At 37.9% G+C, this 11,680-nt stretch overlaps 1 protein-coding gene across 13 annotated transcripts; it reads right to left on the minus strand.

Annotated features, from left to right (window-relative positions):
* LOC148869519 (topless-related protein 1-like) lies at positions 1-11,273 on the minus strand. Of its 13 annotated transcripts, none has more exons than XM_088969077.1 (29): positions 11,035-11,273; positions 10,503-10,648; positions 10,205-10,384; positions 9,997-10,110; positions 9,734-9,892; positions 9,376-9,553; positions 9,160-9,283; positions 8,847-8,962; positions 8,574-8,739; positions 8,291-8,400; positions 8,085-8,154; positions 7,922-7,995; positions 7,733-7,828; positions 7,562-7,657; positions 7,290-7,417; positions 6,955-7,189; positions 6,682-6,846; positions 6,503-6,592; positions 6,169-6,315; positions 5,602-5,712; positions 5,313-5,492; positions 5,090-5,218; positions 4,911-5,006; positions 4,528-4,716; positions 4,271-4,431; positions 2,395-2,681; positions 2,001-2,102; positions 1,498-1,678; positions 1-994 (listed from the first exon to the last, which is right to left on the minus strand). In XM_088969077.1, exons 2-26 carry the CDS (start codon positions 10,580-10,582, stop codon positions 2,471-2,473), a joined length of 3,405 nt encoding a protein of 1,134 aa, XP_088825203.1. In that variant the 5' UTR covers positions 10,583-10,648; positions 11,035-11,273; the 3' UTR covers positions 1-994; positions 1,498-1,678; positions 2,001-2,102; positions 2,395-2,470. The 13 variants fall into 13 exon arrangements, with proteins under 13 accessions (XP_088825203.1, XP_088825195.1, XP_088825192.1 ...); XM_088969069.1 differs by adding an exon at positions 4,055-4,132 and having other exon boundaries at positions 1-1,678; XM_088969066.1 differs by adding an exon at positions 4,055-4,132 and having other exon boundaries at positions 1-1,678; positions 9,157-9,283; positions 11,035-11,176.
* Between the last annotated feature and the right edge of the window lie 407 nt (positions 11,274-11,680).

Raw genomic sequence — 11,680 nt, forward strand, 5'->3', positions numbered from 1 at the left:
TTGGAAATCAGGAAAGGTGTAGTATGAGAGATGCCCTTTTTAGTGTTCTCTCATTTTTTTACTATTTCTAGCAACAGTATGATGACATGGTACTGAAAAATGCCAATGTGGCAGCAGCAGCAACCAGAAATGGTCCCAAACAGGGAAACAAAAATTATTTCCTGAGAAAATGGCATATCAATGCAGCACCCTTTTCTCAAAAAATACCCCTCAGAAAATAGCTTTGGTTCCAAACATTGCCCAAGTCTTTTACCCGAAGTAAAAACTAGAATGGTGAATGGGTCACGGTTTTACTGGTGAACCGGGTTTTCCATGCCTGACAAATGAGCTTTACATTACTCGTGGTGTGTTCCTCTGAAAAACCAAGTTGTCGAGACCAAACTTTTAGAAAAACTACTTTGATCTTATAATCTATTGATGATGCTACATGCTTCTGAGCTGGAGGATGAGACTTGAGAGATCCTCAATGAGCTCTCATTCTGACTTGTAATGTAAGGTTAGCGTATCGATGATTGTCGCCATTGTTCAGACAAGCAGTGGATTAGTGGATTCCGGATTCTGCTCTGTGTAGTGTCTTCTCAGAAAGATGCATCACGTCTGGTAAAGACAGCCCCGGCCCTCTGCAAAAATAGATAATACGAACAACATTAACAGTTGACTCCTGTTCTTCCTTGTGGACTAGTTCAGTCCCTCAAATCATCACTAATTCTATGCTTGGGCCTGGGATGTCAATGTGTCATAGTTTCATAAATAGAAGCTCGGCGTCTTCTTCTATTGCCGTGCCTTCTTCTGGTCTGGTCGATTGGGCCTTTTACTGAATTCCGTCTCATCACAGGTCTTAATCAGCATCGTTAATGCGCATGGTGTGAGATCAATCATCAATGTATGCTGGTGTACCATCAGACTTAAAGCGTTTATAACCATCAAGCCACATGCCCAGATTAGATTGCGGAAGGTGTCTCTGGCTCACACATATGCAGAGATGAACTCGCCCCTAAGCCACATGCCCAGATTTAGATTTACATGAAAAAGATATATTTGCTGGATCTTAAAGACATCCTTTTGAGTTCTGAGTTTGAGGATACTGGCGTTCAAATTTAGTATTCATATTCATGCATCCATAAGGCTCGTTTGGGAGGTCTGAACTGAGATTGCTTGGAGAAGCCACAAGAAGGCTTCAGTATAGTAATTTTGGGCTCTCCGGGGTTTTCACCAAACATGGCCTGGCTTACGGGCTGTCCAGGTGGGGTTCATTACTGACTACGCAAAGCCAGATGCCGTTGCGTGAAAGGCCGCCTCAGTCCTCACAAAGCCAGAAGCCCTCCCAAATGGGGCATTAAAGCTAAAGCATACGCAGCAGCCTTTTGGCTTCACCTTCAGTCCCCTCGCCCGACACCATGTATGATGTATCTTTATTCTCAGCTTAACAAAAAAATTTACACGTAGATATAGCAAACATTTGCCGGGCAACTAAATTCTCTGGATCAACCAGGTTACCAAATAATCACAGGGAGTTCCCGATTTTGCACAGCCAGGCTGATCCAGGTTTGCAAGTAGCGTGTACTGAGGTTGGCAAAGTCCCACAAACATTCTTGCAGACAAGCTTGTTATGTCCGTCCAATGTTGCACTCCTGCTTTAGCTTAAAAGACTCCGGAGTTCAGACCCAGATGGAAGATGCTAACAACAAATAAAGGTTGATGTTTGTTAAGCCATTTAATCAATCACATCTACACTAGTGGCAAAATTCATTCAAGAGACTGATTTTCTAAAGCACTTCAACATTAATCAGTAAGCTTCCAGAAAATCTTTGTGTTTCTTCCACCCAAATGTGCCTGGGGTTGAAGACTGTCGGTAACAGAAAATTACAGACTACATTGCAATTTGATACATAAAACAACGTCCACCGTCACTATCCAAGTATCCTTTGATGTCAAAGAAAAATAATAAATAAAATAAGGATAATAACAAAAAAAAAAGAAAGAAATAGAAGTGACTTTACCATCACTACTGCCACATATAGCTTTATGCCAACCTTTATCCTATACGTTGAGTCTATGCTTTCTGTCTATCCATTCTCGAGTAAATTATCCTGAACCTCAAGCTGCACCCAAAAAAATAATAATGAATAAATACATGAATATTGACAATCAATTCTTGAACGTACCAAGGTTTAAAATATTAATAGCACAATAAAACGATAGCATATAATGGGTTTCTATTAGTTGATACTCCTATTAAATTTTCTTTTCAGTTTGATATTTACAAATGGGTTTATTAGGATGGACTGTTAAAATCCCTACTCTCAGTTGAAACTGATGCAATGCAATGAGTATTGATACTTAAAACCTTGTAACATGCACAATCTAAAGAAATATACAGATCAGGGAGCATACCCAAAGTTGCAGTTAAAAAAGGTCAAATGTCATCTAAGCTACACAAATAAAAGAACTTGGTGCCGTGGAACCTCCATCATCTCTGCTGTTGATCTGAACCGGAAGCTCCAACTGCAGTTGCTGTGGGCATGCTGCTAGCTGACCCATTCTCAACAGGCGGTGGCACACCCCATTTTCCTTCGGATTCCAAGGGCTCAAAGACATGGACTCCACCATCTGTTAGTCCCAATGCAAATTGGTTTGCTTCTGATGGATGGGCCGCAATTACAAGTGGATATACATTTGGGCTGCAACCCAATCACAAGAATTAGTTATACTGACAAATCCGGAATTTTAGAAAATGGTTGTGCTGCTCGAGGTTTGTATTAATGATTTCCTAAACTTCTTTTTATTGGTAGTGGATTATTAACATACAAGCAGGAAACCTACTTGGCAAAAATCTGAAAACTCAAGTTCTCAGAAAAATCTAATCAGTATATAAATCTGAAAAAAGCATCAGAGGATAATGCATGCATTTGAACTATGCAAATTACAATGATGCATCCCCCACAATGAATTCACCATAAATCCTTTTAAAAGGAGGTAATACTCCTTGGAACAGCAATCGCAATGTCACATCACCCATGTTATCACGAGTTCTTACCAGAAAGTATTATTATGAGAAGTTTAAGATTCTCTTAAATACAGGTTATGTGGTTTTGTAATCGACTGTCAAAAGGAGCAATCCCCTCTTTTCTGAAAATATCAAAGTTCCACCCCCTAACAATAACAATAACAATAGTTAATTATAATTAACAAATAAAGGGAAAACTAACCTTCCCATCCTAAAAGAGGAGACGATCATTGTCCTAGTATTCTTTTGGAGAAAATTACACGTTACTTACTATCTAAGAAAAACAAGAGGCACTTAAGTCTTTCCCCTTCCTTCTCTGTCCTCACCCTTCCTCTTTGACTTCTGTCTTGAAATTGTTTTTGCTTGTTGAAGGATAGAAGCACAAGGTTATATTTTATTCTTTTTCCCCTGTAAACCTATCTAAATTTTCTAAAAGCTGACACTATTTGTTAACAGTGGCACCATTAAAGGAACTTTCAACCCAGAGATGAAGTTTAGCTTGTAATGGTCATCCCTGCAATCTTGTGGATCCTTCTCCATAAAAGTCTTGCTTGAAGCCCAGGATCTTAATTTTTATTCTTCTATTCTTCCACAGAACCACTTGTCCAGCTCTTGCTTGAAGACTTAGATATTAACACTTATCTTTCTATTCTTCCATAAGACCATTCCTTCCATGCCCCACTGGCTGAAGTTGCATTATGGGATTGATTGGAATGGTGGCATAAAGCTGTTGTCCTAGCAGCAAGTAAATTTCTAAGGATCCAGAGCAGTGTAGATTTTCATTTATTATAAAGAAACTCCTTTCCACATGACTTTAAGCTCTTTATTGCTATTACTTACATTTTTAATTTGTTTATCACTAGCAGACAGAATGAGTGACTGAATGAGAGAGAGGGACAGTTTTTCTGGCTGCCATTTCAATTTGTGAGAAAACAAAAATGAAAGAATGGAAGAAAACCTATATAAGTTATTAAAACAACCTATTCCTGAGTTTCTGTTACACATTAAATAGAGCAACTTTTTTCCAAGAAAAATGGAGATGTTAACCTCCTCTTGATAGCGGAAAGGTTGGCGTTGCCCATAATAAACATTCCAAGTTGCATTTCCAATTTGCTACAAAAGCCCCTATACATATCAGATGGACATAAGTACACTACTTAAACAATTGGTATTGATTTAGTTTGTCAGCTAGTCAACCCTGAAGATTTACACAGCCTACAATATTTAGAGGAACTGCATTTGGGATAAGGATATCTAGAATACCTGACATTAACTGGAAGATAAGCTGTTGGGTTAATTCGACATCGTAATCGGAGATTTGCTGCACTAAATATGCACACAGTTGCATCCAAAAAGCTGGCATATATTAACTGGCTATCACATGAGAATGTTGCATGGGAGATTGGTGCAGTGGTTGGAACCCACTGCAAAAAACATAAAAAACAAGTGTCAAAAAGTTAAAGAATCATTCAATACTTCTACAATATTCTTTTTTTTTTTTCATTTTGAGTTGAACCCACCTGCTTCACAATCTCTAGTTTCATTGTTTCATATATGGCAAGCTGTGTCTCATGGACAACCAGGAAGTGTATTTGATCTTGGTGAAACTGCACTCGTGTGTCTGACAAAGCTGTTGGTGTTCTTCCAGCTGGTATCTGCAAGAATCTGCTTTTCTGCTTTTCCCATCCTTCAGAGTTCCACACACACAGCTGTTGCAATAAATATAATCAGAAATTTAACCTCTAAATAACAGCTCTTAAGAAATGCTTAGAGGGGCAGTTAAATCAGGAAAATAATTAACTGATATAGAACATATTCAAAGGAGATAATAAAAATAAGTAAAACTATAAGTTAAATGGTTGTCCATAGTGCATATAAATTAATTGAAGGATTAGAATCTAACCTGAGCATCAGCTCCAGATGAAACTAGTACATTCAAAACATGAGAAAAGGCAAGACCAGTGATTCTTTTGGTGTGCCCTTTAAGCTTGCTTTTGACCTACATGAAAAAAGAGAGACCAGTTTCAAGTGCTGATTCTTGGCCTATAATGGCTTAGATAGTTTGCCAGCAATGTACCATACCTCATCTACTCGGACATTATATATTTGTATTGTAGAGTCATCCATGCCAATAGCAATTATATTGTTATCTTGAGGATGAAAAGCAAGAAATGTTGCTGCAGGTGGTGGAGGCATGAATGTTGTCATTGTCTGAGCTTGTCATACAAAAGTTGAATAAGTCAGTTGACCACAAACATCAAGTAAAACCATACGCAAACATTTAATTCTATTGCCCATAAATCACCTTAAAGGTCATCATGTTAAACAGGGAAATTTTTCCTCCTGATGCAGACATAACGTAAGAATCATTCTTGGACAAAGCAAAACAGGGAACAGCATCTTCAGGATTGGTATCAACTATGTCATTGGTCATTAGTATGCCGCTTGATGGTTGCCATAATTGAGGAGCAACACTGGCTGTAGCCTGCACAATGAAACATCTATTCATAATCCATTTTCCAACCTCAAGAGGGCATGAGGATGACTTAAAATATATCAATTTTCCATTATGAAAATTGACATTTGCCATTTACCTTGCCAGTTGAATTACGCTCATTTCGCTGCCATTTCCAAAGTAGATGAATGGCATTTGATGCTAATGCCAAAATGGCAGTGCCAGAATTAGTGTAAATCAACCTTGATATCTGCAAAAATCATAAAAAGAAGCTTGTGATAATCCCCTTTTCTTTTTAATTGGAAATGTTAGGCCTTCAAGATCTAGTAGCTCAAAAGTAAGAGGTTCAGTATCCCAAGGGGATGGTTTTTTTTTCTTGAAAAAATAAAAGAGCAGTATACTGTTTTCAACTAAAACAACTAAACTAATACACGCGTCTCATGTAGTACAACATTTATAATAGCATATATTGCTTTGTGGAGCTACACACCAGAAGACAATGATTTGATTGACTTTTTTCTTAGCAAGAAACGATTCACAACATCAAAGAAATGTTGAAATAGTATGGACAGTACAAGATCATATTTCACAAGTATCACATACATAATAGTAAGCAAATTTCTCCAAGAAAGATAACCCATTCATTTAAATATTAGAAAATAACATCATCTGCACAGAAATGCTAGTGATGGTTGAAAAACCATACCTTGTTTGTTCTCAAGTTATCAGGAAGCCTCGAAGATCGACACTGAGCCTGTTCACTAATTTCAGTAAGCTTCCAAATCTTCGATTTTTCATTGACATCTTCAGTTATTCTAGGTTTAACATCTCCCAAGTTCCGTGCATCCCCATTCTAGCAAAATCAATTGTTATGTTACTTCAGAGAATTAGCTTCTAAAACATCTTAAACATTCTGGCACAAAGGTCTACTTAATTGAAGAAATAATGATAAAAACATGGAATAGAAGCACTAAGCCTCAAGAAATGATGCCTTGGTATGGAGATATACTGAGAAATGAAAACAAAAATCTGTCACACACCATTGCAGTAATAGCAACCACAGGGGCACCTCTATCTGCATGTCCAGTAGCACTTGCAGCTGTAACAGCTGTAATCTGGCTAATTGTAGGCTGCTTGAAGTAACAAGTATTATTTATTAAGCAGAGATCAATTTTCAACAAGAGGCGAAACATCAGAAAAAGTTACATGATAAGCTAACCTTTGTTACAGTTTCAGATACAACTCTTGGGCCATCAAAAGAACGATTTTCAAATGTTCGTAATAACCGCAATCCATCAGCATTTGCCAAGATTTTAATTCCATTGTCATTCGTAGAAACAGCCAATAACGTGCCCTCCTTGTTGAAGCGGATACGTGGACTTGCCTTTAGAAAAAAGAGGCAAAAGTGCACAACTTAGACCATGTTTCCCTTTTCTTCACCATTTTAATCACAATAGGGGGGAGGAAGGGGGAAAACTCTTTAAGAACTTACTTGTAGGCCTCCATCAGCATCAATAGTTGTCAAAAGATTAACATTATCCATATCCCAAAATTTGATGGAAAATTCATCACCAGCAGCCAAATATCGGTTCCTAGTTGTATCAAATTGAACAACACCCATGGAACGTTTCCTAAATCCTTGATAGGTTCTCTTCACTGCCCCTTCACTTTCATTCCATTCAACAATGTACGACTCACCTTCTTTACTGGTTCCACATGAAAAGAGCCTACAAAATGTCAAACAAAAAGATCAGCATGCCATTACATCTGCAAAGATGGTGAATGCAAGGATGGAAGGAACATATCCAGTAAAGCAAGTAAAGCAACCTTGTCCCATCAGCACTATAAGCCATTGTTGTACACCAATGACCAGGAGCTTCGTAGTCCACCCTAGAACCCAAATTATCATACAGCCATGCTTTTATCTTTCCATCCAACGCTGTTGAAAAGATAAACTAATGCATGAAAGCAAAAGAAGAAAATGTTAGGAGAAAAGCAGATTGATGCCACTGGCTGCATATGAAGAAAGAGGAAATATTCTATGCTCCAAAATATAGTAACATAGAGGGCAAAAGAATAGGACTGAAAAGAGTTGTTACCTGGATGTTTTCCTTGTAGTGAGGGCATACAGAAAAAACAGGAGCATCATGACCTTCAAAAGTATACTGTTTTGCACCAGTAGCTGCATCCCACACCTAAAATTATGAAAGTATTAACATAACTTTCGATATTCTCTATTTATTAGAAATTGTCTCACATCAGTAACTCACCTTAATTGTCTTGTCATCACCACAAGATATAACACATAGTTGTTTATTAGGGTGAGAGAATGCCAGATCATTTACGCCACCAACATGCGCATCAATCTATGCATCAAAATCAGTGTTATAAGAAAACCACTCAAAAGGACATCAAAGATAATGAATCACTACTTGAAATGAAACAGGTGCAGCTCATACCTCTAGGTGCTGCCGCACGTCATCACCACCATGGTAAGAATATATTTGCACAATGTGTCTTGAGTATGCAACTCCTGTGTAAAGAGCACAATTATAAAATTCATCACCAAAAATACAGTTAATGGATTTAGACCTGTAGTTGAAGCAATATATATAAACTTACCAAACAAAGAACCATCTGGGCTCCATGTTATACGGTTAACAGATACACCAGGATCTTTAACTAAAGCTGCCTGAGTTCCATGTAAAATTGACTTAGATGTTAGATAACTCTATTGTTAGATAAAACTGGGAGCACATCATATAACCTAAAAAAATGGTTCGCCTCCTCATATAATAATGCAGAGCACAGATAAGAAGAGAACACACCTGAAGAGGCATTGAACATGCTCCAAGATCCCAAACCTTGAAGTTTCTTAGAACCAACCTCTCCCTAGAACCAATTTCCCAGAGTCCAATGTCCCCAACATTGGTACCAACTGAAATGCAATGTAATTAGAAGTCAACAGCTACTAGGTCAAATTTATAAGTTTATAAAAAATGTCATATTCTTTAAGAAATAAACAATTCTTAAAGAAAGAAAACATAAGGAATGATTAAAGTATAAATTTAAAGTAGAATGGTAAAGGACATCAGTGCACAAGAAGCTAACCCAGAAGTAATGTTTGTTGAACAGGATGGAAGTCCATGCTCATTGGGCATGACCCCTGTGTCAATGTCCGTGCAACAGTCTTAGGCAAGTCATCTGGTGTATTAAAAGCCTGACTGTGGCTCTGACCAGGATAAGTTACCGGCAATATATTAACAGGCAGATTAACCTACACAAATTGTAAAGATGGGGGTTATAGATATCACAAAAATCCAAGTTAAAAGCCAACACTTTAAAAATGTAAGGGTAGGCCTAGCAAGAGTAAATCTAGTCTACCTCATCAGAAATTCCCATGGGTCTTGTTCTTTTAGATACATGATCAGGATCCCCTGATGAATAATCGACAGCAGGGTTATTAGTTGGAGGAGTCCTAGGATGCTTCAAAATAGCAGCTGCAAAAGATAATGAGGAAAAAGGAAAAATGTTAAAGTAAAAAAAAAATATTAACTCAAGTAAGCCATTTGGGCTTGGCTTCATTAATTTTGCCCACTCTGTCTAGGGCCACACTAGTCCTACATATTAGTTCACCATACTAAGATGATAATTCAAAGACATACTGCATGCATTACTTAAGAATTAAGACTACTACCTGGATTTGTAGGAGCACCGAGGCCAATCGGTCCTCCAGAAACTGCTGGATGAGTTACATTAGATGGATTAGACATCCAACCAGCAAGTGGGGTCGGAACTGGTGCTGGAGCAGGTTGAAAAGGCTGAAAACGAACATTTGGAGGATTGTAAGAAAATTAAATACAACTGATAAACAATATGATTTCATGACTAACAAAGCTAAGAGGTTACCCACCGCATGTCCACCCAATGGAGGAAAGCCTCCAGCTTTTGGTATAGATCCTAGAAGAGGAGTGTTTGCAGGTGAAGGGGCGCGTGCACCATTTGGTTGACCACAAGTATGGTCAACAAAAAGTGTTTTTATATCGGGGTTAGGCCTTGGGTTTTTACAAAGTTGATGCTGCCAATTCAAGCTGCAATGCATGCCCAGATCAGTTATTCAAGCATAAGAAAGTTACTATTTACCATGGCACATGTTTCACAAAAACCCATACAAGTAAGTCATTGTCAACATGAAATGCACAATTATTTTCACTGTCAAAACAGCCTTAATATATAAAGATTAAAGCAACAAAAAATGGCACAGAAATTACCTTTGGTTAATGAGGGTTCTTAGCCTTGAGTTTTTGAGACTAGGAAACTGCAATTTGTCACGGAATAGAGGATTAGCTTCAATAAGCTTCTTTAGCTCAACCAACATGATTGTTCTAGCAGACTTTGTATCTCCATATTTGGAGAGTTGCTCATTTTCCCTGTAAAGATGATAGAAATATGAAAATCCCATTAGTATTAGTATAATATCTAAATAACCAAATTAAGGTGAAAACTAGAATGATCAATATGAGAAAATAAATACCTAAAATTCTCTAATGTTAATAGCTGTGTGATTTCCTTGAACAGCTCTTCATTAAAAGAAGCAAAAACCTTCAGATCCTTTACAAGAATATCTACAGCTTTGGCGCGATCATGCCTTGAAAAAGGAAAGGAAAATATGACTTCACATAAAAAATCAGAAAGTAATATTTGCATGACAAAAACAGAACCTTTAAAATTAATAAACTTACTTATCCAATGCCTCAAGGTATTTCTGCTTCCTAATTTCAAAGAATATCTTCATTGAATACCGGTTGTCATCCACTTTGGTGAAACCCGAAAGATACCGCTCAACCTCATCCCAATTTCCATTATGAACTTCATCTTCGAAATACTTCATGTTAAAGAAGAAACCCGATTCCTGTTCGAGTCTGTTGAAAAGAAACACATTCAACAAGACCGAATTACATAAGCAAGAGAAAAAGAGTTGACCTTAAAAAATGTCAAAGAAGAAAATTTTCATAAGCAAAAAAAAAAAAAGAAAAATACTTGTGAACGGTCTCCTTGAATTTTTCCTCATCCAGAAACTGCAATATCAAAAAGACGAGCTCTCTACTGAGAGACGACATCGCAACGGCCTCCCTGCTTCTCCAGACACTTCAAATAAACCGAAATCCGACGAAACAGCTACAGATCTTCTGCAAAAAAATCACAAACAACTCAGAGTCCTCTCTTCCAATTATCGAAACTAAAACCAACAAAACAAGCATTCACGCATTCAGAGTCAAACTAAGACCAGAAGCTTCGACTAATATTCCCCAAAACATGCGAAAAAAAGCCCCTTTTCCATCATATCTTCAATCAAATTGAGAATCGCCGAACTAAGTAACTCAAACCATGAAACTCAGATGCAAAATTAGGGTTTTCAACAATCGGGGAAAACAAAAGCAGCTTTAGAGTATTGGAATCGAAGATGCAGAGAAAAAGGAGGGGGGAAATGAAAAAAGCAAGGTCAAGAAAAAAGAAAAAGCCAACTTTAAAGCCGAAGATTCGAGCAGAACGAGAGCTACCGGAAGCTTACCTCAAGAACGAAAAACCATAGATCGATGAAGACGAGCAACAAACCACACGGTAGAGAGAGGAGAGACGACGAACTCGAACAACTCTCCCTTCTCTCTCCACTTCTCTTTCTTTCTTTTTCTCAGAGGAAAAAAAATACGACATGAACTCGCAGGATAAGAGAATTTATAGGGGAGGAGAGAGAGAGGCGACAGGAACAGAAGATAAGCCGACTTGCTTATTTTTGATAAGTAGATTAACAGATCAGATCTGATAAGCACGCATACTTTTATAAGTCCAGCGATAAATGGGCACCGCAGAGCCGGCTAGTTTTGTCGACTTTATCGGCGCGGAATCTTGAACAGACAACTGTCCTAAAGCCTTAAAGAAAGACTGAGGAGAGAGTGGGGTAAATGTGAGTGATTGCATGAGAGAGAGAGAGAGAGAGAGAGAGAAAATCTTCGGGAGAGAGAGAAACTGAAGTTGGTCTCTCGTTTTTCAGATCTCCCCGAATAAACGACAAAAACCGGATGGACGAATTTTTACCAATTTTGGTCAAAGGAAACTTACAAATTACGAGATTTGCCACTGCCTGTTTATGGTAGAAATAGTATAACGTGATCCGGACTTTTCGTTTCGGCAACGAGATAATGACAACGATACATCTC

Source organism: Nelumbo lutea, chromosome 2 (genome assembly GCF_056320005.1).
Source record: "Nelumbo lutea isolate HS-2025 chromosome 2, American lotus-T2T, whole genome shotgun sequence".
NCBI lineage: Eukaryota > Viridiplantae > Streptophyta > Magnoliopsida > Proteales > Nelumbonaceae > Nelumbo > Nelumbo lutea.

Coding starts and splice junctions, on each gene's coding strand:
- LOC148869519 (XM_088969066.1), bottom strand. CDS start 10,582: ATGTCGTCTCTCAGTAGAGAGCTCGTCTTTTTGATATTGCAGTTTCTG. Junction 10,111..10,204: donor TACCTTGAGGCATTGGATAA/GTAAGTTTATTA, acceptor TCCTTTTTCAAG/GCATGATCGCGCCAAAGCTG. Junction 4,432..4,527: donor AACTAGAGATTGTGAAGCAG/GTGGGTTCAACT, acceptor TGTTTTTTGCAG/TGGGTTCCAACCACTGCACC.